This window comes from Solea solea, chromosome 6 (assembly GCF_958295425.1).
Source record: "Solea solea chromosome 6, fSolSol10.1, whole genome shotgun sequence".
NCBI classification, from domain to species: Eukaryota; Metazoa; Chordata; class Actinopteri; order Pleuronectiformes; family Soleidae; genus Solea; species Solea solea.
Window position 1 is genome coordinate 22284703 of NC_081139.1, and position 25545 is coordinate 22310247.

The 25545-nt window shown below is 39.9% G+C and overlaps 2 protein-coding genes across 2 annotated transcripts; both read left to right on the forward strand.

Moving 5' to 3' along the window:
* The first annotated feature begins 1445 nt into the window (after nucleotides 1-1445).
* dgkab (diacylglycerol kinase, alpha b) lies at nucleotides 1446-14015 on the forward strand. The gene is made up of 24 exons (XM_058631801.1): nucleotides 1446-1633; nucleotides 3213-3296; nucleotides 5032-5108; nucleotides 5611-5755; nucleotides 6575-6649; nucleotides 6785-6834; nucleotides 7328-7402; nucleotides 7568-7684; nucleotides 7779-7896; nucleotides 8070-8158; nucleotides 8989-9099; nucleotides 9178-9276; nucleotides 9377-9427; nucleotides 10398-10471; nucleotides 10959-11033; nucleotides 11121-11206; nucleotides 11284-11373; nucleotides 11458-11618; nucleotides 12023-12087; nucleotides 12180-12270; nucleotides 12378-12558; nucleotides 12666-12786; nucleotides 12895-12955; nucleotides 13245-14015. The coding sequence occupies exons 2-24, from the start codon at nucleotides 3224-3226 to the stop codon at nucleotides 13323-13325; spliced, it is 2166 nt and encodes a 721-aa protein (XP_058487784.1). The 5' UTR covers nucleotides 1446-1633; nucleotides 3213-3223; the 3' UTR covers nucleotides 13326-14015.
* A 5534-nt stretch (nucleotides 14016-19549) lies between these two features.
* LOC131460912 (nuclear receptor subfamily 4 group A member 1-like) lies at nucleotides 19550-25242 on the forward strand. The gene is made up of 7 exons (XM_058631806.1): nucleotides 19550-19660; nucleotides 21753-22591; nucleotides 22950-23079; nucleotides 23328-23491; nucleotides 23588-23790; nucleotides 23909-24087; nucleotides 24203-25242. Exons 2-7 carry the CDS (start codon nucleotides 21755-21757, stop codon nucleotides 24457-24459), a joined length of 1770 nt encoding a protein of 589 aa, XP_058487789.1. The 5' UTR covers nucleotides 19550-19660; nucleotides 21753-21754; the 3' UTR covers nucleotides 24460-25242.
* The last annotated feature ends 303 nt before the right edge of the window (nucleotides 25243-25545 follow it).

Consider the following 25545-nt stretch of genomic DNA (forward strand, 5'->3'; position numbering starts at 1 on the left):
GATGCACTACGTAAAATTTAGCAATATTTATTGGTGAAGCTATGATACGTAGCTAGAAGTTGGTTAGTTAGTCTGTTGTGGGCTATTGTAAAATCACAGTTCATTTCGGGGTAATGAAAAACAACAATTCACACTATCAGGCAGTGGCATAACGTAGTAATGACAAGCCCCAGTACAAGCTTTTATGAAGGGCCCTTGTGCATGTGAGTTACTAGGAGTGAACACACACACACACACACTGTATACAGGAGAGGTGGGTCAAAATATCAATAAGTTTTTTTTGGTCACCCTTACTTGTGCAATACGATAATCGATACGTCAGGGCAAATATTGATATTTTAACTAACAAATTAAGGCTCTCTAAAGTAAACAGTCCCTACATGTTTCACACTGCTTCATGTCTCATCACGGCAGCTCTGCTCAAAGTAATGAGGGAAACTTTGTCAAAGAAGAGGGAGTTTACAGCAGGATAATGGCAGAGAAAGCTATGGGGCTAGGGGAAACGATTGGTACCATGGACTGTGCTTGGTCAGTGCTGAGGGGAAAACACATGGGAGCCAGAGCAGAGGAGCTGTTCACTGTCACTGTAGTGCTGAAATGACCACTGAAAGTGACAAAACTAACTTCACAACAGCACTCCTATACTTGATAAATAGGCAAGCAACCGTAATAGTTATATGAAGTCTATAGAGCACAATGAGACTGTGAGTTCATTAAAAAAAAAAAAAAAAACAGCATTATACAAAACGAGAGCTTCCTCTGGTGGTTCTTGGAGGAAAATCAGAATTTATTATCAGGTTTATTACAGTCCTAAGTTTATTCTGGATGGTGCAAGTAACTGACCCCTCAGGTCGTTTGTTCAGCTCTTGCAGCCAGCAGCTTGATTATTGCAAGACATTGTACACAGTTTTGTTGTCCCAATATTTCCCCGTGTCCCTAAAAGGTTAGGCTGCAAGTAGCCAGTTTAAGTGTCACATTCACTCCAACATTTGTCTCCAAAACAGCGCAGCTTTACGCACACCCTTCTCCAGCTGCGCATCAATGGTGCCGTGGAGTTTCCTGTGTTCATACACCACTCAGGCTCATACATGTAACTGAGAGCACTCATGGAGTTCAATTTTCACTGTCAGGCGCCCCCAATCTCTCACTCCCCTCACCCATGCATTATTTTAGAGGGGTGGAACACAAACTCCAGCAGCACAGCATAAATTATAAATCCCAGACCCGCCTGTCCCCGCGGGCCCTCATCTGCACGGGCCCCAATGCATCTGCTGCACCTGCTGCAACGCCTATAGTTACGCCATTGCTATCAGATGACTGTACACTGGTTAAGTTTGGGAATGCATTATGTCAATGAGTGTCTTCACCAGGATAGTCGTGTGTGTGTGTTGTGTGTGTGTTTGTGTGTGTGAGAGAGAGGCGGTGCCACTAATTGTAATTACGGCTGAGCGCTCCTCCTCTTCCCACGCTTAAATCCCTTCTATCCGATAATACCGCGGCACTCGCTCATCTACTCACAAGTACCAGCTGCAGTCAGACAACACGCCGAAGTTCCGTGTGGTGCAGGAGCTCCGGGTCTGGGATCCGTTTTGATTGACTTTAACTGAAGTGAGAAGTGAGAGACACAGAGAAGGTAAGAGAGTCCGGCACGTTCCATCTCCTCTGTTTTACTGTAACCCTGCAGTGTTTGGCTCAACACCTGTGCTAGACCTAAACAAGAGTGAAGTCCTGCCTGTCAATCACCTGTGAAGACCTGTAATTATAATGTGTGTGATGGATGCGCGTTTTAATCCTAGTGGCTGATTTCTGAAGTGCTTTGCAGATTGAGTGATTAATCTGATGGGATTGTGTGAGGTTTAGGAGCTGTGATAGAATAGAGCTGGTAAATTAATATATACATATAATAATATATAATATATCCAATTGTCCATAAGAGGCGGACTCTCTGCAACATACCTTAGAGACTGTCATTATTATTGTGGGTAAATTGTTGATAGATTTTGTTATGACCCTGTGTTTTTAAAGGTGTGAACTTGTGAAATTATCTGCACAATAACTTTTCACACTCAGCCCAGATCAAGATGGTGCCTGTCGACACCTTGGATTTCTCAGTTTTCAGAGAAACTCGAGAAACCTGGCAAGGTTGATCAGTGTCTACCCACAAGGGAGTGTTTGAGGAATGGAGGCAAACCAGTTCATATGAGTCACAGACAAAACAGTGACCTGACTTATATGACAGACTGAGTCCCTGTTCTAGCTGTAATCAGGTGTGGACTCAGATATCTTATTTTTATCTCTCTTTTAAGGTTCAAGGTTCAAGGGTCACCTTATTGTCATTCATAATGTTAAAAACACAGAGAAGGAAAATTGTCACTCAGGACCAGCAGAGAGAAATATACAATAAATACCTAATCCAATAATAACAGTTTAGAGCATAATAATACCTGTGACCATCCTCTCTGTTTTATGATTAGAAATGTATTCTTTTTTTTTTCACTGAAGGAAAAATATAAACACACTACAGACACTGACAGCAGCAGTTAGTCAGTCACATGGAATTAAAAGAAACACATCCAAGACACAGGTACATCTGAAAAAAGTAAGAGAAGAAAGTGATCATTTAAAAGTCAAAATACACGCACACAAAAAACACTTTCATGCACAAACATGAAAGAATTGAAATTGAAAGAAATCAATGCAAGTTCAAATAAAATACAGTCAAGAAATAAGAGATTAAGAAGAATAAATGTTAAAGAGTAGTAAAGAATATTACATAAAATCAAAATAATATAAATATAATACAGATTAAATGATGACGAAATATGTAAAAAGCATGGCAGCATATTACTAATCTATTAAGAAAGAGAATTTTTGAAGCTTTAGTACATCATGGTTCACCACCTGTTCTTTACCACCTGCAATATAAGAGAGATTCTAGCCCCATTTCTTTTGATTCTCCTCCACCTTGTTAAACAAATAATTGTTCAGCTGTAACACAGAGATGGTGTCACTGCAGAGGAGGCTCTTTGTGCTGGAACCATTCGCTTTTGGTCCATGCAGATTAAGAACAGTCTGAGTCGACAGTCGTACAGAGAGATCACCCAAAAAAAACAGAACAAAGAGCCGCCGCCATCTCTTTGTGCTGTCGACCAAACCCACTCTGTACAATCTGGACAGTGTGTCCACATCTTGTCTTCTCTGTTGTCTCACAGCTGCTCAGGTCATGGCGTCCTCTGACGACAGTGAAGGGTCTCTGACGCCTGTGGATTTTATCCAACTGCAGAAGTACATGGAATGTAAGTCTATCTATCTATCTATCTATCTATCTATCTATCTATCTATCTATCTATCTATCTATCTATCTATCTATCTATCTATCTATCTATCTATCTATCTATCTATCTATCTATCTATCTATCTATGTCCGTCCTTCCTTCCTTCCTTCCTTCCTAGTTACCTGTCTGTCTAACTAGTTACTAGTTACCTTGTTGAGTATGATTTCATGTACAGAACATGAACATCAACTCTATTGAAAAAAAAAAGAATCAAGTATAAAAAGAGAGTTTGAGTGAGAGTGACTTCCATCAAAGTCTAGTACGATGATGAAGGAAAATGCACATAACTTTTACCATATGAACATTTTTATTAGAGCTTACTTTTAACGTTACATGAGTTTTAGACCAATCATTTCACTTGTGCTTGAGGATAATGTCTTCCAGTACTTTTACTTCAGTAGAATATTTCAGTAGTGCTCTTTCCACTGAGCGCTGGACATCAACATCGTTATAAAACTCAGGAGCGAGGACTTTCTTTTCATCGTTCTCCATCAGCTCAAAGGACGCCTCCTGAATGAAAGTGTGTGCTCCTGCACTGGGGTTTGAGCTAATGCAGAATTTGATTGACCTGTTGACCACAAACACAAAGCGGAACACGGCTAAAAATACACAGACTTCCTCTCAGCGGCTTTGAAAGAAATGAAATAGGTCTGTAGGCTTTTAGTGTTAGTGTGTGTGTTGAATTATGTTGGATAATGGAAGGACGATAATTACACTCGCTCCTCTCTCTCTCTCTGTCTCTCTGTCTCTCACACACATATTCATATAACCTTTAGGAATAATGTCTTTCACAAGAGGGTTCATTAAACCCATCCAAAAGAAAAAACTACAGCAGGATAAAATATCAAAGTATACAAAATGAAATGAAGTGCAACAAATGTTAAATAGACAAGAGAACTTCTCTGTTAATAATAATAATCATCATACTTTCATTCATATACATATAAAGCACCTTTGAAAATAGTAATAAATAAGAGAAACACAAAGGCAGAGCCACAGAATTCAGCAAAAGAGAAACAAAACCGAGAAGAAAATGGCATTCAAGAGTGAATAAAGGAATACAAATTAATTAATTAGAGTAGTAAAAGCATTTAAATACGGGATAAATAGGAATGATATGGCCAGTGCTGTATTTGTTTAGCTTATTTCCAAACAGTGTATCATTTCTAAGGGTACACCACGTGACATTTTCACATTCTTTCCCATTCAATCTAGTGTTTCTAGTGTCTCTTTTATTTTTATTGTTACACAAAAACAATAACTAATGGAAGTATAGGAAACTTTTCACTAGTGTTAAATTATATTCACTGAAGTCTTGAAGTTTAACTCATTGTTGGGAAAGTTGGAAAAAATTTAGTGTTTAATGATTTATAGGGATAAGGGCACTTATCTTTTCTTCACTTCACACACTGAATAACGTATAAAAGGATGACATCATCATCGAGTCTGTAAAAATGGGTGCCAACACGTGATTTAAAAGATTCTTCTGAATTTGCATGCATGTGTTTTCTCATCAGGAAGGTCATTGGCCTTCAAATCAAAAGTTCTTTCATCTTTAGATTAATATTAGGGAGATTTTTCTCTGTCATGTCATGTTCAGATCAGTCAGTTAGCATGTACTGCATTCGTGTCACTACACATGTTGGAAATGGGAGTGAATCTTATTATATGTCACGTCCTCTGATTTTATTTGTAGACAGCAGTTTGAGGGTGAAAGATGTGATTAAGGAGTTTCAGCCCGGAGGTCGTCACGCCCAGCACAGCTTTGGAGAGGTCAGCCAATGTGTCACAGTGTATTCTTTCCTCTTTTCTGCACATTCACATACACGTGGAGAGATTTTTTATTACAATTTCCTGTTTTTTCATGGAAAACATGAATATCATTTCATCACTTACGCAATCAGGGAAACTTTTTTGAACTTTGTTTTAAATTGTCCTCTTGACTGCAGACAAAGTTCACTCTTTAAATAAAGGTCAGACACGATTTAGCAGGAGAAGCACAAGTGTTGCTGATCACATTAATAAAGATGTTCAATGTTGGTGAGTCAGGACAGTTTCACAGTAAACCAGCATGCACCCTGGAACTGAAGAAGCTAAATGGAACACAGCCATCATATTATACCTGTGATTTTCTTACTGTGACCTGTCAAAAAATGGCCCACTGCTTCTTTAGTAAAGGTCAATAACATCATCCAGATATTATTTTCCTGGTAAATAGAGAATTGTTGTTTTTGTCTCTGTGTCTCCTCTAACAACTGCTCTGATTTCTCATCAGGGTGTTGATGCTGCGGGTTTCCGTGTCTTTCTGAAGACCTACCTGGAGGGGGAGGATTTTTCTGACGATTTCTGCCGACGTCTTTTCCACTATTTTCAACATGTAGAGCAGGAAGGAAAAACAAAGAGCACGCTGCCCAAAAATGGTAAAGTATTCTGTAAGCATGTGTAAGCATGTATGCAGTATGCAAACTTGGAAAAGTCATGCGCAACTCACATCTTGATTGGACTTTAGTGCATTAAATGATGAAAAAAGATGAAAAAAATGCTACAAAGAGTCTGTCACTTTTTTACTCTGCACGTTTTATTCATGATTCATTTGAATTTAATATCATATTGATTTGGAACACAAAATAGCTTGTTTGCACAACTCATTGTTGTTTATTTGGTTTGTTTATCTGCTACACTTGACACTTTATTATAATATTTTTACGCTGTAAATTGTTTTTTACAGCGTTTTCCATTTTCTATTTTATTTCACTCATGTCTCACATGTCGATCTATCTATGATGGGTAAAAAAGATGATTCTTTCCTTTCCATCTATGAACGTTCTGTGTGACTGGCACACACTGTCACACATTCTGTTTACTGAACATAGTCTATCATGTGTATATCCAGGCAAATGTTTTAGTGTCATTAGGTTCATTCATTCATGAATGAATGAATGAATGAATGAATGAATGAATGAATCCAGTCATGAATCCAGTCATTCATTCATTCATTCATTACAATGTCCAGTCATGCACATTGTGCACTATGGTTCAATCACATGATTTTACGTGTTGCGTGTTATTATTATGTTGTATGTTATTATTTTCTGTAGAAATGACTTTAATCACTTTAATAAGCATAGCTTTAGCGATTAGTGTGTCATCTTTTAAATTGCTGTATGGCAGCAACATCAGGAACTGAAATCATGCTGTTTTAGACTTCAGTGATGCCATAAACGTGTCTCTGATTTCAGGAAGGGTGTTTCTCCGCGATGTCTCCTGTTACTTCTCAGTGCTGGAGGAAGGACAACCTCGAGATAAGCTTGAGTGTTAGTTTTCTCCACCTCTTGATTGAACATTTTTTTTGGGTGTTTATTGACATTTTTTTGTAAAACTATACATTTACTTATGAAGTAAAGAAACAATCGTCGCATTACTGATTTAATGTCTGTTTGTGTTTCTAGTTACTTTCAAACTTTACGACAAAGACATGAATGGAGTCTTGGACAGTTCTGTAAGTCAACGAGTGAACTGTTAAACATTCACAAACTATATTGCATGGTTTAATTTTCCCTTACTATGTTAGTTTCAGTGACAATATAAATTAGAATCACTGCCTAAAATCTATGTCTCAGCTGGACCTGGACTCTTTAACTACTACTGAAAAAAATACCGAAGTTAAAGCACTAGAGTCTCAAAAAGTAATACTGTTATTCTGCCTCTTTCTGCACTGTGAATTATATTTGCAAACTGAAATAATAAAATGTGAGCAGTACTAAGTGCTTCCGACGGTGACAGGAGTTTAATACATTTAACCTCACAGTCCTGCTGCACATGTGAAAGCCCTTATGTAACCACAACAGCTCTCAACATCCTTTACTTAATAAATGAGGAATAATACAAGAGCACTGAAATGTGTAGTTTTAGTCAGCAGATACATTAAATGGACTTGTTTAAAAAAAGTTTGACGACCTGACTGTGAATGTAAACTGTGTTGTCTCCATCAGGAAGTGGACCGTATAATTACCCAGATGATGCGAGCTGCCAATTACCTTGGCTGGGACGTGACGGAGCTCAGACCAGTATGTAAACACCTTTTGTTCTCTCTATTTATTCAGTGCATCATTATTGGTCCCAGAGAATGTTTTAAATGTGCTTTGCAAAAGGAAGAGAGTTGCAGAGACGTTCAATAAAGTCATCACCGATGATTAATACTCAGTAATGATGTGGTTGTTGCTGCTGTGCAGGTGCTGAAAGACATGATGACAGCCATCGATGCAGACAGCAACGGGACAGTCACACTGGAGGAATGGGTGAAGGGAGGCATGAACAATGTGCCTCTACTGGTTCTGCTTGGACTGAAGGTGAAGAGCAAACATTTCTTCTGACTACAAACAACATTGTACAGTCTCACTAAAACTTATAGCTGACATTTTCCATGTCCCTTTCTTCACCCAGGTGCCAGAGAAGGATGGGCAGCACATCTGGAGGATGAAGGACTTTAAAAAGCCGACTTACTGCGGCGTGTGTCAGAACATGCTGCTCGGCCTCAGAAAGCAGGGCCTCAGCTGCACCTGTAAGAGCTCACAGCTGCCACCAGGGGGCAGACATGCACCTCATACGTTGTGAACAAAAATGTCAATCAATTCCTGCCTCTGCAGTTTCACAGAAATATGAATCATTGTAACTGCAGAACAGAGGAAACTGTGTCTCGGCGTCTGTGACATGTTTCCACTTTTCTACCCACAGGTTGCAAGTACACTGTGCACAGTCAGTGTGCCAACAAGAACCCTGAGCCCTGTGCCAGTACCTTTGTCAAGTCAAAGAAGAGCATTGGTGTAAGAAAACACTACTATACATTCTGACTTCCGCTTCCTTCTGTCGCTCTGACCTTTTCAGTTCAAAGCTCAATTTTTCTATTCAATGTTGTTAGGAGGAACACGTCAACGTCAGGTTTTTATTCCCGACCAGAAACCAAATGGCAGTGACGGTGAACACATTAACAACAAAGAGCATTAGGGCGCATTAGTCAGTAATAAGTGCAACCCATCAGTGCATTTTTTTAAGTGCAGATTAAAGCGGGCACCCTCTGCACCGTACATCCGCTTTGCACAATCATGGAGAAGGATTTGGTTGTTCCTCTGTCACAGCCACAGCTCACTCATTCACAACATCTTTAATGCATCACAACGGTGAGCTGTTCTACATGTTTGCAAACATGCTTCATAGTTATAGATATGCTGTTTATCTTTCTATTCTATATATATATTCTATAGCTATATAGTATTGTATAATTCCGTTTTTTGCTTCTCCCTGCACTGTAACCTTTATCTTTTTGTATATTTACATCTATGTATTTATGCAAAAACAACAAAATGAATATTTGTTTGAAATAGTTATCCAAATAGTCATAAATCTGCAGCTGTCTGTCACCTCAGCAGCTGCTCAGGCGCAAGTTGCTGTCGGTGCGAATTCTTTTAAAACCACTAATGATGTCATTTTTCCTGCAGTCATTTGGGGCTGGGCCGTTTCAACGTCAGCATTGTTCTCTCAGATGTGTCTGATTAGCATCTCAAGACCTGTCGAGACATACCACAGATGTGTGAAAACAACACTGGGTATGTCAGACAGTGGTAACACATGTGTCCTCTGCTCCTGTGCGTCTCAGGTAAAAGCTCACGACTGGATCAGAGCTGACTGTAAATCTTCCAAGTGTCAGATCTGCCATAAGAAGATCAAAAATCTAGCAGGGAGGCGTTGTGTGTGGTGCGAGGAGGTGGTAAGCGTCGTGTATTTGGTTGTATATGCAGACATACACTTACTGTATATCTACAGGTTGTTTTTTTTTGTTTTTAAGCGCCATAATGAGTGTCTTCTCTCTGGCTCACCATCCTGTGACTGTGGGCCTCTGAAAGATCATATTCTGCCTCCATGGGCCATATATTCTGTCTCAAAGGTAAAAAAAGGAACATCAACCCCATCATTTTGCTTTAAATTAGCATTTTAATGAGTCTTGTAATTGTATTTATTGGTTGATTATCCTCGCTTTCCTTCAGGAGGAGGACACCAGCCTGTTAAATGTGACTCCTGACGGCCAAGTCCTGCAGGTCTGCCTCTGGGAAAGACTTCCTACATGCTCTGATTTCTTTCCCACCTGTTCACCCATGTGTTTTCTCTGCAAAGTCTCATTCAAGTTGTCTGCTCAAATTACCATCAGCACACGCACACTGCTTAAGGGAGAAGCTCTTATTTTAGTGATTTGTCATATAATGCGTCATGCTCAAAAAGACTCTATACTGGCGTCTTTGTAGTCTATTTGCTTCGCTTCGTTCTTGGACAAATGTGACTGCAATGGTTCTGTCTGCATCTGCACAGACAAGCCCTTTCATTCAACGCTTCAGATTAAAGAGGACATCTTTTTAGGATCAGATTCTCGCTGAGAGGTGTTTGTGTGCCGCGTGTGCTGCTTGCCTCTTGACAAAGATCAGTTTGTGTTATTTTAATTATGAAGGTTGACCAAAATCTCTCGCCACACTTTACTACCCTCCATCTGCTCAGTATGTAACAAACACTCATGTCGGATTGTTGTTTGTTTCTTTACACGAGTACATTTCTATATATTCACTGTTAAAACATTTCAGTTTGATGTTTTGTTTTTTTTTTCAAATATTAAAACATCTGCTATAATAATAACAATAAATAACTCTCATATTTAAATTTTAGAGAATAGAGCAGTCCTTCCCAGAGTCTGAATCCATGGTTGCTTGAGTTTTTGGGATCGCCAAATTAATTTGCCAATTTTTTTCTTTTGCTTAACTTTGATACCATATGTATATGCGTTTAAATAACCTGCATATACAGTAATTAAGTTCATTAACCAAACATACAGTGTATTTTGGAAATTACAGGTTTGCTCTGGACATGATTTACGTTAGGTAGACAGAGTTAGTGTGGTCAATGTATGTATAAACAGAAGACCTACATTGACTTGAATGGAAGTTTTTGTCTAAGTTTCTACACACTGAAATGTAACATTTAAGGTGATAAGTCTGAAAAATCTGTGTGTTTGTTTTTCAGATAGCCCCAGTTCCTAATGCTCATCCTTTGTTGGTGTTTGTAAACCCGAAGAGTGGAGGAAAGCAGGGTGAAAAGTAAGATAGAAGTATTGATATGGGTAAATATGTTATTCAGATCACTAAGGCAATTTAACATCAATATAACGTCTTTTTATACAATATGTTAACAATACACAGACTCTATGGCTAAAATGTTCACTTTCATAGATATCATTATGTACTGTTGAGATGGATACTATATTGTCAATGTTGTTGTTTTTTAAACTAGTTACCCTAGTTAATGTTACCCTAGTACACTAGTTAATGTAAAATGTGAAATACATCTCAAAACATACATTGTAATTTTTGACTGATTGAGTGTCTGTATTAGAAAAAAACAACTTTGTAGTTTCAGTATTTTACATATTCTCTATGTTTCAAATAATTTGGAAAATGGCTGCCTGAGGCCCTTCTGCAATACCTCTAAGGTCCACCACTGGACCACGGCCCCCTCTTTGGGAAACACTGGACTTAAAACATTATATGTTCCCTTGACTTTTTCTTCTGTCTGTGTTTTCTGCAGAGTGCTCAGGAAATTTCAGTACTTGCTGAATCCGCGCCAAGTGTACAACCTGTCCAATGGAGGACCTGGACCAGGGTACAGTGCACTTTCACTGCAGTGGGAATCACATTTTTATTTTATTTTTTGTCTTTTTTTCACATTAACCTTGCCTTTGTATTATAGGCTGCAACTCCTCCGCAACCTGCGTGATTACAGGATCTTGGTGTGTGGAGGAGACGGCACGGTTGGCTGGCTCCTTGATGCTATAGGTGACCACAGGTCCTTCTGAGTTTCAAACTGTGCTAACTGTTAGGCTAAAGGCTAAATGATGTCTGTGTGATTTCAGACAAAGTGGACCTGCAGGTGCCTCCCGCAGTAGCTGTCCTGCCTCTGGGTACTGGGAATGACATGGCTCGCTGTCTTCGCTGGGGAGGAGGTAAAACCACAAGGTCGTGACCTTCACGTACCTTCACTGGCTTTGGTGCCATTCTCACTCTGCTTCATTTCTACTTCATTTAAGGCTACGAGGGCTCAGATCTGAGAGAGATCCTGAAGGAGATTGAAGCCAGTAAGATTACTCCACTGGATCGCTGGAGCATCCAGGTGATACCAGACGACCCTCAGGAGGCAGGAGACCCTGTACCATACGAGATCATCAACAACTACTTCTCTATTGGAGTGGTGAGTCAGTGCAGGGAGACTGGGGGCTGTTTCCACTCAAACCTACTGTCTGTTAGTGGAAAACCAGCGAGGAAGATCAGGGCTGGTTTTACAGCGAGGAAGAGGAAACAACTGTTTGACACACATGTAAACATCATACCGGCTTTTTTCCGAATGCCCAGAAATGCAAAACACAGAAGCATGTGAAATGGATGCTCTCCTCCTTCTTCTTTATCTGTTCGGGCTACTGTAGAAACATGGCTGCGAGAAGCAAGGCCTTTGCCTAAAATACCTATAAAAGGCTTATTCTAAGGCTATGAAAAGCATTTTAAAAATACACTTATACAAACACATTATGGGTAGTATATTCAATTTGTTACACTAAATCCTCCTAAACATCATTTTATTTGTGTCCATGTGTTCAGGATGCCTCTATTGCTCATCGTTTCCACTCCATGAGAGAGAAACACCCCCAGAGATTCAATAGCAGGTGACTGTTTATAGTAATGTACAGTAACAACAACAGTAACAGAGATTCATTTGGTGATGGTGAACTTCTTGTTGTCCTCTCTTGTTTCTAAGAATGAAGAACAAACTTCGCTATTTTGAGTTTGCCACTTCTGAGACCATTTCTGCCTCCTACAAAAGGCTGAAGGAGTGTCTCATGATTGAGGTGAACATTTATGTTTCTGCTCTGCTGGTATTGTTTCTTTTGTTTTTGAGTCTTGCTTCAGAAAAGTTGTGTTTAAACAATTCATTCTGGTGCTGTGCCTCCGCCAGTGCGGTGGGAAAGTTCTGGACTTTGGCAACACAGCTCTGGAAGGAATAGCTGTCCTCAACATACCCAGCATGCACGGAGGATCCAACCTCTGGGGCGAGTCTAAGAAGCCTGAGGGTGCGCCCGAAGTAGAGCCCAGTGAGGTTATCACTGATCCTGAACTTCTTAAGTTAGTCTCACAAGGTGAGGCTTGGCTGTATTCTTCTAAATCACTTCATTTATTTGTCATGCAGATTAGTACTAGTTTAAATGTTCTCCTCGTCCTCTGTGCTTGTTTCATCACTCTTCAGACATGAGCGATAAGCGTTTGGAGGTGGTGGGGCTGGAAGGAGCCATAGAGATGGGACAAATCTACACTGGACTGAAGAGTGCTGGACACAGACTGGCCCAGACGTCTCAAATCACCATCAGGTTGTGTATTTTTTTTCTTAAAAATGGATAAGAAAAAAGACCACTCAGGTGTTTCTGTTTTTGTTGACAGAGCATTATTATCTCACTCTCACTCCTTCCTGTGTGCAGGACAATCAAAGCCCTGCCTATGCAGATTGATGGGGAACCGTGGATGCAGCCTCCCTGTACTGTGAGTGTTTGTAACCATTATAAACGCATTGAAATGTGCTATATCTTGAGGTCTGTAATTAACCTTAAGGTCCAGCGTGTAAGAATTAGTGAAATCTAATGGTGAACTCCTCTGCTCAACCATCCCTTTCTCAAGTGTATCATGGAACTACAATGCCAACAAATCCTTCCAAATATTACACACTGGACCTTTGTTCATACATTTCTTTTGGCACAAATGAGAACCTGCAATGTTTCTGTGAGTGCAGCTCACCATTGGCTTCATATGATGTGTCTTTGATTTATTATAGATCTACATAACTCACAAGAACCAAGCCAACATGCTCACGGCTGCAGCAACCAAACCATCGTCCTTCTTTCACCACAAGTAGAGAAACCGTTTCGCTGCGTCATCCAGTCAGCAGCGAGACAGCTGACATGTCATTGTTCTATATGAATTAAAATAAACTTTGTTTATATAGCACTGCTTTACAAGATGGAACATTATGAAAACTATTAAAACAATTAAAATAAGCTGAAACAAACACAATAACGTAAAATAATGATAAAACATTGTAGTAAATATAATTATCATGAGAATGCCACTCGTCTTATAAGACGATCAAACTTATAAAAGGACATTTATAAAAACATTTTTGAATGATTTGAAAGTGGCTGCATTAAAAGAGGAAGGATGCAGGATAAGTGTTGTATGGGGATGGCTACTGCTAAGCGTGTAGTTATGTGTTTTTTATTATTAATTATTCATGTGTTTGTGTCTGTGATGTCATTCTGATCTATTTTAAAGTATGGACAGCTTGCATGTAAGCAGTGAGCACAGTGACTGACTAACACTAATGTGCAAACTTGACTCCTCAGTCTGATTATGTGCCAACTAAAAACAAATGCATCCATCTGTTTTGTGTTTGTACATAAAATAATAACAGAGTTTATATGGATACAGTGAACTACAATATATGGACTAGGAATATAAACTTGTTTCACGTTGCAATAGCGTTGTCTTGCTTTTCTTGTGACGTTTCATCTGTACTTCCTAATGCAGCTTGTGATGAGTGTTTTGATTTGCTGTGCTACAAAGTGTGTTCATTGGTGCCAGGCTTTCTGTGCTTGTGCTGGCTTAAACAAACATAAAGCCTCAGTGAGAGATAACGAGTATCATGACGGGGGTTATAAACGTCAGGCTAAATCAAAGTGAAATCTAATCAATTATCTTACACTACAAACATAATTACTATTTTACGTATTGTTGCTCAGATTGTCGATTCTTGTGTGTTACTGGTCGTGGATGACTCAATTAGTTCACATACGCACGAACATATTCTGTCAGATGAGAATCGCTTAAAGAGAATCACTTTGAATCATCCTGAAACATTTCCTACAAGTCTGGCACGTTAAGAGTGAAACCATGTCTGAAGAAGCTGATTAGCAAGTGTGTGATGCTTTTCTTTGTTAAATTTCAAGCTGAAACACTGAACTTAACCAGTTCCAAACCAGGTTATATCTGGCTCTAGACTCATCATATCAGAAAACTTTTACTGTCGCTGTTGATCCATCTGAAAGAAAAATATATTTATTTATGTGTGCATGTCTGTATTTATTCCTCTCTGATTTTCATTGTTAATAAAAAGGGTGCCGATGAAACAATGTAACAATGTTTCCCATGTGGGTCAGGGAACTAAGTGCCCTACGTGAAGTCTTGGGTGTCGCGAGACTTCGTGATGTCATTCTTCATTTGCAAAATGCACACTGTGGCTGGTTTGTACCTATGGGCTGCTGCTGAAACATGGTGGTGCAAGATGTAAAGCTTGCTTTAATTACATATAAAAGGCTTGTAATGCTACAAAATGTTTTTTATTTTAAAGCAGTTATACACTTATACAAACGTACTTATTGGTAGTGTATTCACATTGTCTGTATAAACCCTCCTAAATGTTACACACTGAACCTCTTACTGCAACCTGAAAGTGCTTGCTCTCCTACATTTACTTTGTGTTACCTTCTTAAAACCTTAAAGTTATATTGGACATTTAATAATAATAACATCCCCAGTATTGATTTCCTGTAACATCACTGACAAATTGGATTATCATCTCTTTAACTGATTAAATACAATAAAATGATGCCAAAAAATGTGTGGGAAGAAAACCCAAGTCTCCCCTGTATTATTTTAGCGCTTCATCATACATCACATTGACAACATGCAGTTAATTAAATTATCCTCAGACTGATTACCTTGTGTATGGGCAGATAAAGGAAATGCTTATTTAACAAATTGCCCTGCCACATTTCTTCATCTACAAAGAGATGTATGCACTGGACTGAAGGTAAGACAGTGATCTTGTTTTCATCCTAGTCTTATCATAGGCAAACAGCAGGTTACACTGCTGCTTTCAGTTACTTTGCAATTCGTTTTTTTTTTTGTTTTGTTTTTAAATAAAGCAGTATATACTGTTTTAATATCAAGTGTTAGTGGTATTCAATATAATTTGGTATATGCATGTGGGAGGCAGAGCAGGAGGACTCATCTCGAGGCAGTTAATCAGCAACAAAGGTTTTGTTTGTTGTTTTGAGTAAAAAGCATGTGATTGCGTATGTGTGTGTGTCACAAGGAAGCTGGTGGAAAGATAAAAGGGAGCCACACATGAAAATCAAAATGTAAATGTGGACGTGGACTAGAGAGTGGTTCTACCTATGTGAATGAAAGCTACCTAACGCCCTCTAAGCATCATTTTCATGGAGCAGCTGGTAAGGTCTGATTTTAAAACTGTATTTGGCAGGACTGCCGGGAGAGATTGTTGATTGATGAGGTTATTAAAGGTGACAAATGTAAAATATGAACAACAGTGACCTTTAGAGTTTAAAATGGTAACTGCAATCCCAATTCCAAACTTTGGAGAATGTGGGTCCACTTGCCACTCACATTATCAAGTTTCCAAAACATTGGGCTGCCCTTACTGTATACCCAGAGGTAGTTGTTTAATGCACATACACAGATATAAAACTCTATTACAGTCTGTTTTATTCTATAAACAGTGAACCTACTAGGTTCATTTTCTCTCATGTCAGAGATTGTGTCTTAAAGCAGCAGCAGAGTCACAAGATTGGAGACGACGAGGCAACAATAACGGACTGTAAAAGCACTATGTATGTTAAATATTCACTTAAAGGGAACTTGGCCTGTAAAGGGTTGTTGGTTTTGTCCCTGCCAGGTCAAGTGCTTCCCTGAGGAAGGTACTCAATCCCCCATTGGTCATTGCTAATTGGACACTCTAAATTGACCACATCCAGTGCACTCTTAGCATCAGGAAGGGTATCCGACATAAAATCAATGCTAACTCAAATATGCGGTACATCCTCTGTGGCGACCCCTACAGAGGGAGAAGCCAAAATAATTATCATCAAATATCCACTCATAACATGTATGTGAGGAGGGAAAGACAGAGCAGTAGCTAAGCTTAGTTGTGCATTTTGGTTTGCCTTTTTGTTGACTATTCTTATCATGAAGTGAAGGCCAAAGAGAAGAGGTGAGTCTTTAAAAGTGATTTAAAATGTTCAATGGTGGGGGCAGATTTAATTTCCATGGGTGAATGGTTCCAAAGTTTGGCCACAAAAGGCCAGATTGCCCCGGGTTTTCAGTCAGGATTTTGGCACATCTAAAGTCAACCTGTTATTAGACCTCAGAGCTTGGCATGGGGTGTGAAGAAGAAGCTCAGAGAGGTAAGATGGTGCCAAACCATCAAGAGCTTTAAAAGCCAACAATACATTTTTATAATCACTCTTAAAACAAATAGGAAGCCAGTGGAGAGATCGCAACACAGGTGTGATGTGGTCTCTTTTATTTTTTCCTGTCAAAAGGTGAGCAGCAATGTTCTGGACTATAGCTGGAGTCAGATGACTGATCTAAGCCAACATGCATATCTTACATAACAACTTTAAAATACTCAGGGGAATCGCAGCTTTCTGTCTGTCTCGATCTCCCCTCGTCAGAAGAACACAAATAGTTTCAAAAAGCAAGACCTAAAGGAATCTTTCCATCTCTAACTTTATTCCAAAACTAACATTGTATTTTCTTGAGTGTATTATCTTTTTTTAAGACTGCAAACATTCAGTTATATACAGTATGTATGTTCTTGCATGAACAAAGTAAAATAATAAATAAGAAACAAATAAAGATGACTGCATGTCCACTTAAGTCTGTTTGTTTTCTCTTGTACTCTCTTGTACTCTCAAACCTCTGTCATTATCTGCGGTTAATTCTGGTCTGACTGATCCATCTCATCAGCTGCTTCAGAGAAAATCTCAACCATTGCATACCCTGAATGATCCTTCTCACTTTCTTCACACTTAAAAAAGTCACAGCCAAAGATCCCCCTGGAGAAGGCTCAAGTGTTTGTGTACGTGGTTGTCCTGGTTGGTGTGACATAATGGGTATAAGGTGATGTTGAAACTGACGACGACGACTTTGGAAGTCTGCGGCTGTGGCTGTGGCTTGCATAGTGCAACATGCTTGATGATGGCATTACTGTGTGACATGGTCTGAGGTTCCCCCGTTTCATGAAATGAAACTGTTCCTAATTGTCATATGTAGGAGGTCAGAATAAAGATCCTCCTTCCAACAGAGGATTGTATGAAGTCTAACTGAACTTGAAAACAATGACCTCTAATATATATAGTCATATAATCAGGGATGCAAGCAGCACTGAATGAGCTCTCATCCCGTTTCTGAACATTTGTGTGAGAATAAGGAAAATGGCATTAACTCCTGTGTGTGTGTACGTGTGTGTCTGTATGTATATATATATACACATATACATGTAGGTATGTATATGAAGTAATGCATGGTGCCTACAGTGAAACATGGTGGTGGCAGTGTCTTTATGTGGGGCTGCATGAGTGCTGTAGGTGTTGGGGAGCTGCATTTCATTGATGGTATCATGAATTCACAGATGTACTGCTCTACGTTGAAAGAGAAGATGCTACCATCACCCCGTGCCCTTGGTCGTCGTGCATTTTTCCAACATGAAACAACCCAAGACACACATCTAATGCCACTGTTGCATTTCTGAAGAAGAAGAACAGAGTGAAAGTGATTCAGTATGTCTCCTGATCTGAATCCAATCAAACACCTATGGGGAAATCTGAAGAGACAAGTTGAGCGTCTCTCTCCATCCAGCATCCAGGCTCTAAAATAGGTTGTTCTTGAAGAATGGAAAAAGACAGATGTTGCAATTATGTCGCCAACTTGTTCATTCCAAGCCTACAAGACTCAGAAGGAGGTAGTAGTTGTTGTTGTTGTGGGTGTACTCATTTTTGCATCAGCTCATTTGGGTGAAACTGTGGTGATTTTGTGATCTAAGTTATTTTATCAACCTTACTTTCATGAAAACTCAGTTGTCTTCTATAACCTTCAATTGTTTATTGAGATAGTGATCAAAATATTACTTTTCAAAGGGTCTGTAGTCACTTATGCTGAGCACTGTTCATATGTATATATATATATACATATATATATATATATATATATATATACATACATATACATATATATGTATATATATACATATATGTATGTATATAAAAAGTCAGTAAAAAACAGCTACAACTACAAATGAACTTCCAAATCTTCTCCAGTATCCAGGCTTGGGACCGGCAGAGTGATCCAAAAGAAAGTTTTTATTTATTGCGTTTTTTTTTATTGCAGTAATTTGGGACAGGGGAGGGTTAGGGGACAGGGTCTCCAATAACACCAGAAAAAGACACTAGATTGTCAGTAGTCCCAATAAAAAAAATTGCCAGAGGGGACTGAATACTTACTAAATACGCTAGCGGGAGCTAGTGATCTTTCAACTTGAAGGTTATGGCCGGTGGTGCCCCCCCCCCCAATCAAATTCAGCTTAGGGCCCCATAAAGGCTTGGGCCGACACTGATGTGGACCTTTCTGTTTACTTCATTACTGTCACTAGTTGTTTGGGTGTAGAATTGCATCCATCTGTCATCTCTGTTTAAGTGACTAGTGACAGACAGTACTTCAGGGCCCAATTAGATTTCAGCTGGAGCCAGAGCTCCCCGGTCCTGCCTCAAGACTTGTTTTTTTATATACATAAATCCCCTTTAATTTAAAAATTCACCCCCTCAGGTTTAAAAACAAAAAAACAAAAACAAACAAAACATTGGCTGCTTCATCCTGGTTGTTGAAGCCTATAATACAAACAAAGGTAAACCTCTATACCGCAGGTGTTTCCTGGACTTTCCTGTGATAACACACGCGTATCAACTGTAACATTTCCAGTCTGAAAACGTGTGCACCTCCAAACGCGGGCTATTCTTAGCGCTTTTCATCCAGTAATAGACCCACGTGAGCGACGCCGCTGTCGTTTTCAGTTTATATTTAGAACGCACGCTCCCCCGGCTCTTGCGTCAATGGAATCCCGGGCGTGCGTCACACGGAACGACGTCAGTTCGGCGAGCGGCGCTGATTGGCCCGCGCCCCGGAAAGTTCCACCGCCCTGTTTACCATCTATGGGCACGGACCCGCCTTTTTGTCGACGCAGCCAAAATAAAACAAGAGTGTATGGAGTCTTCAGCGTCGCTCTGACCCAGTGTGAGTGTTTGAATGAGCGTGTTTGCTGCCACAGGTGTCACACACTAGACTCTCTGCTTTGGAATAAATGAAAAGCTTCAAAATCTGGATATTTACATGAATTAGGTAAGTGGAGTTGTTTTGTTTTTGTTGAATTATTCACTCGTTCACCTTGATGCTGATGTTAGATTTACTCTCATTCACTACTACACTTTGGTTTAGAGATATACAGGGCTTTAACTATTATTCCATCATTAATTAATCGCCAATTGTTTTTCATAATTAATCAACGAGACTTTGAAAACAGTTCTCCTGCTTCTTAAATGTAGCAAAATAACAAAACAAAAGATATGCAGTGTTTTGTGTCTTTGTTATAGAGAACACACCAAAACAAAGTAACTATCTCTGGTTAGTGAACAAAACAAGGCATTTTGAGTCGTTTCGATGTTTGACAAAACAGCTGATCAAATAACTGAGAAAATAATCGTCAGATGAATTAGTTAGTTGCAGCAGTCAGGGAGACACACTCACTTAAAAAAGGTCTTTGAGTTCACCTGATCTAAAACCCCTGCAATAACTTCATTCACAAGTTCCACCATGTCAAAGTTTGTTTGTTTGTAACATCTTCAGAAAAATGTTTTATCTAATTCGATATATTAACAACAAACTAAACTCTCCAAACTGAGCATTAGGAGCATTAAGTCGCACACTCACTGTTTAAACTCAGTGTACACAAAACAACCTGGCAGCTCAAGTGTAATTCCATTATTTTGAGGACACACATTGTTGTTAGAACACAAACTCTTGTTAAAACCGAGTATATATATTATTTAATAGAGGAAATGATCCAGAGTCAACGTGATGCAGCTTTTCCTGTGAGTAAAAATAATAACAATGCTGCTGCAGCCACAGTGCTAAGAGAACTGAAAACCTCACAGACTGTCTTTACTGTCTGCAGAGCTTTCACAGCCGTATGCTCCACATGTTCACGGTAATAGTTCCGAGCTTAATCTTTGATTTTACTTGCAAACGTTTTTTTAGTTTTTTGTTGGGGTGAGCGTGTGTGGGGTCTGTTACTGTTGCTGCATAGGTGTGAGGAGTAGGGTGTATATTTAGGATATAAAACACATGTCGGACACTTGAGTAGTGTGACCTCCTCATAAATCAACTTCATTAATAGGAAAGGTAGGAGGAGGGAATAAAAACCTTTGGATTGAACAGTTTTGGAGGAACGTGCAGCACATTTTTTGCTGAAAAGCCTAGTGAGGGATTTACCACTTGTGGATACATGTCCATTTACCCACCCATGCGCACACGCACACACATAAACAGGCTTTGCCACCTTTCCCATTTAAGCTGGCATTCAGCCCACCCTGAAACACTATCTGCAACACTCCCTGGTACGGACCCTGTGAAAGAGGGTTGCCCTCCACTGAAGGAGATTTTCAGAGCATTAAGAGCCAGTAACACAATATCCGGCAAGATCAGATTGCTCACTGGACCACCCTCTGCATTTTCTAAAGAGGACTCATTGGCCCTGAAGCTAGAGAAATGGTGTGTGTCTTAGGGAAACGAGTGTTAGTGTATGCTACTGTTTGGAAGAGTGTACATAGAGGATTAAAAACTTTGACCTAAATGATTTTATCTTATTTGACGTGCAGGTTTGAACACTTTAATGTCGCGCTTTAATAACTCCAGTTAACCCCAGTAACTCACTTGCATCTGTTTTGAAAAATACGCTTAAAAAAAGAATTATTGTGAAGGAATTAGTGACATCTAATGTTGAGACTGCATGTTGCAACAAACAGGACTCCTCTGCTCACCCCTCCCTTTCGCAAGTATGTCAGGGAACTACATTGGCCCTTGCATACTTATAAATGTGGAAATACAGGCCCCTGTACAAACATAATGGCACAAAATGGAGGCCTCACAGAAGCTAGGCCCTTGCCTAAAGTACAGTAAAAAGGCTTATTCTAGGGCTTCAAAAAACATTTTTAATTAAAAACAATTACATAAACTTATATAAACCCACTTATGGGTAGTATATTTTAATTCCTTAATGTTACACACTGGATTGTTAAGAATCTGCCTATAGATGTGACATTGAATATTATAACATATATGTATATATGTATGTATATATAATATAATAACATTGTGTTAAAATGGAAACTACTGCTCGGAATTTTAATGTGATTGTTGCTGTGCTCTTCCTTAGCGATGCCCTGTGTACAAACCCAGTATGCTTCCCTGCCCCATGACAACTACTTCAGCTCTGAGTTCTTGAATCCTGACCTCAGTGCCAAACTGATGATGGACATCAGTGGCCAGAAGGACCAGCTGTCTACATCGTTGTTGCCCAGCATCAACACCTTGGTGGGAAATGGCTATGTGGGGGAGTTTGATGCCTATTCCTGCAAGATTACCACGTCTCCGCCGGCCTCTACCATTCCCTTCAATCATGCCATGGCAGATGAAAGCCCCAGCCCTCAGATGCAGAACCAAGCCTTCAAGCTGGACGATCTCCAGGTATATGGCTGTTACCCCGGCTCCTTCGCGTTCAGCTGCCTCGATGAAACACTGTCGTCGTGTGGCTCTGACTACTATGGCAGCCCGGTTTATGCTGCTGCTTCTCCTGCAACACCAGGCTTTCAGACACAGTCTGCACCGTCCTGGGATTCCCCTTTCAGCCCCTACCCACCGGCCCCTCCCTCCTCTGTGGCCGATAAGGCCCCCATGGCTCAGCAGCTCTCCTTTTTCACCTTCAGCCCCACGCCGGAACAGCACTCGCCCTTGGGGCAGCATCAGGATGCTCCGTCAGGACAGGACGACCCTTTCTTCTTGTCTCACCAGCAACATGTCTCTCCACTTCATTGTCCCCCCATGTCTCTGGATCATGGGCCTCTGGAAAGCCCCAGGATAGTAGAGGGGACAATGATGTCCCCCAAAACCCAGAATGCAGGATCCAGTGAGGGGCGCTGTGCTGTCTGTGGCGACAATGCTTCCTGTCAGCACTACGGAGTCCGCACATGTGAGGGCTGCAAAGGTTTCTTCAAGGTAAACAGATGAACAACATTTTCATGTTTATAACACAAGGAAACAGAGACTATAGTAGCCTTAACAGTCCAAACATAGCCTGATATTTCTGTATCTCAGACATAATAAATAATAATAATAATAACAACAACAATAATAATAATAATAATAATAATAATACATTTTTATTTTTGATGCACTTTTCATCTGAACAGACTTGGTAGAAAGTGGCTGCCACTGATATTAATATGCATTTTCCTTTCAATGTGTTTTAAACATAATATATTGCACTGATCAGTTGATGCATTTCTATAATGCACCAAATGTGTGCAGCAACATTAACTTGAATGTAATACAGTATTCTTTCCTCATCCAACAGCGAACTGTGCAGAAAAATGCAAAGTATGTGTGCCTTGCTAACAAAGACTGTCCGGTGGACAAGAGGAGGAGAAACCGCTGCCAGTTCTGCCGTTTCCAGAAATGTCTCACAGTGGGAATGGTCAAAGAAGGTAATACTATGTCAGACTCTTAAATCCTTCAGAGACTAGTGTCCCATGATCATTCATCTTGTGATCCAATGCTGGAAGTGACATATGACATATGTGTAACCGGAGCCTTACGTCGCCAACTGCAGTAAAAAAAAGGGAATCTGAAACTGATACAACAGTTGTTTTTTAAGGTGTGGGTGCAGCAGTGGTCATGTGAGAGTCACGAACATGTACTGATCGTGTTTCTCTCCTCCATATCTCTCACCTAGTTGTTCGCACAGACAGCCTCAAAGGCCGCCGGGGTCGTCTGCCATCCAAACCCAAGACTGTGGCTGAGGCTTCGTCCACAACACCCAGTGTCAACATCATATCCTCGCTCGTCAGGGCTCATTTAGACTCTAACCCTACCACTGGAAAGCTCGACTACTCCAAAGTAAATCTGAACACAGTGGTTACATGATGTAAAGTGGAAATAAAGAAAATCCGTTCAGTTTAATAAACCCTTCATCTCCGCTTCTCCCCCCCTCAGTACCAGGAGAATGTGGACAACCCCAAAGAAAAGGAGGATGCTGGAGACGTCCAGCAATTTTATGACCTTCTGACTGGTGCTATGGATGTGATCAGAAAATGGGCTGAAACGATCCCAGGATTCACAGACTTCTGCACAGAAGACCAGGAGCTGCTCCTTGAATCTGCCTTCGTTGAACTCTTCATACTCCGACTTGCTTACAGGTTAGCTTCATTTACAGCAGAACAACATTCCAGATCAACTAATAGTTCATAAATATTGTGTATATACATGTCATTTTTTTCTAAGCTTTGATTGCTCTGCTGTCTTGAAACTGCACAGGTCAAATCCAGAGAAGAACAAGTTGATCTTCTGCAACGGTGTGGTCCTCCACCGACTGCAGTGCGTTCGCAGTTTTGGTGACTGGATTGACTCCATCATGGATTTCTCCCTCAGTCTTCACCGCATGAAATTAGACGTCTCCTTGTTTTCCTGCCTTGCGGCGCTTGTTGTCATCACTGGTGAGGGCCTTTGTTTGCCTTTCACTTTCGTGAATTTCATTGTTTCATTTGACTTTTATATGTACATTCAGGATGGTGTTTCTTATAAAAACTTCTTCTTCTTTCATTTACCCAGATCGCCATGGACTCAAGGAGCCCAAACGGGTCGAGGACTTTCAGAGTCATCTCATCACTTGTTTAAGGGAACACTTAAGTGGATCAGATATGACCAGGACCCAACCCAACTATCTTTCTCGTCTTCTGGGCAAACTTCCCGAACTGAGAACTCTGTGCACACAAGGCCTGCAGCGCATCTTTTACCTGAAACTGGAGGACTTGGTCCCTCCTCCACCAATTGTGGAGAAAATCTTTATGGATACTCTGCCCTTCTGAAAAAAAACAAGCGTTTAATATGTAAAGACTGATTTACACACAAAAACTGTGAGGCCCTGAACTCTGCTGGTGAACCTCCTTCTAGCACACTGACCCGTGTGCTGAGAGACCATTATTTTTCTAACATCACATCTTAAAATTTTATATAGTACCTGTGTGAGTACTACATAAACAGTTATTTCAGTGTCAGACAGAACTGGAATGGTATAAGCACTTCTGGACACAGTTTATATATATTATATTTTTGGGTGCATTTGTAAAATGACGATATTGCTGTGCTGTAGATGTGAATGTTGCTATGCAGCTAAAGAGACAAGGGTATTTGGGTAGATGCAATGTAGTGTTACATGCTCGGAAACACACTAATTTCTTAAAAAGCGTGTTGTTACTTTTTTTAAAATGACTTTAGTCCTGTTTGTTAAAAAGAAAAAAACAACTGTGGAGTCCTACTTTATTTGTTAATAATTCCCCTTCCTTGTGCCACAAATGATAGTTTTAGTCATAATCTTTCTCCTGTGGAAGGTCTCGGACCAAAGTTTACTCTTATTTTGATAGATTCAGTTTCAAACCTTATTGCCTTAAAACCAAGCAAAATGTTCCACCATAACTCTTGTGCTGCCACCTTGTAAAGGCTGATGCTGGCAGAGCTTCTGCTCAGCTGCGTTTCCCTGTAATAACGTACTTCTCTGGCTTTTGAGAACTAAATTTGACTTGTTGAATGAAAACGCAAAGTGCCTTTTATAAAGCCATAGTTTGTGAATCACATTTGTGAATCAATTTTTATATATTGGGCTGCAGACATGAGCTATAGGTCACCATGATGAGTATGATCACAACTCTCAATAGCGTATCAGTATAGTTTGACAAAGTTTACACTAAGCTGGGAGAGCAACAGGTGGTTTAGAATCTACAAGATTTCAATTCTCTTCATGTTTCTGAGGTTTTAGGAGAGTTGTCCATTTTTAGATTGAATTTGGTCAGTGCACAATTCACAGTCAACCATGATAATACACATGGAAAATGGCCACCATGCATTAAGTGTAAATATGTTTGATATCAACTCTTCCTTGGCTCTTACATGTAGAC

What these genes read in the sequence shown, in the direction of transcription:
- dgkab (XM_058631801.1), top strand. Translation starts at nt 3,224, where the DNA reads ATGGCGTCCTCTGACGACAGTGAAGGGTCTCTGACGCCTGTGGATTTT. An exon ending in CCATATATTCTGTCTCAAAG is followed by an intron (nt 9,277 to 9,376) that starts GTAAAAAAAGGA and finishes GCTTTCCTTCAG; the next exon opens with GAGGAGGACACCAGCCTGTT. An exon ending in ACGTCTCAAATCACCATCAG is followed by an intron (nt 12,787 to 12,894) that starts GTTGTGTATTTT and finishes TCCTGTGTGCAG; the next exon opens with GACAATCAAAGCCCTGCCTA.
- LOC131460912 (XM_058631806.1), top strand. Translation starts at nt 21,755, where the DNA reads ATGCCCTGTGTACAAACCCAGTATGCTTCCCTGCCCCATGACAACTAC. An exon ending in AGTGGGAATGGTCAAAGAAG is followed by an intron (nt 23,080 to 23,327) that starts GTAATACTATGT and finishes TCTCTCACCTAG; the next exon opens with TTGTTCGCACAGACAGCCTC. An exon ending in GAAAGCTCGACTACTCCAAA is followed by an intron (nt 23,492 to 23,587) that starts GTAAATCTGAAC and finishes TCCCCCCCTCAG; the next exon opens with TACCAGGAGAATGTGGACAA.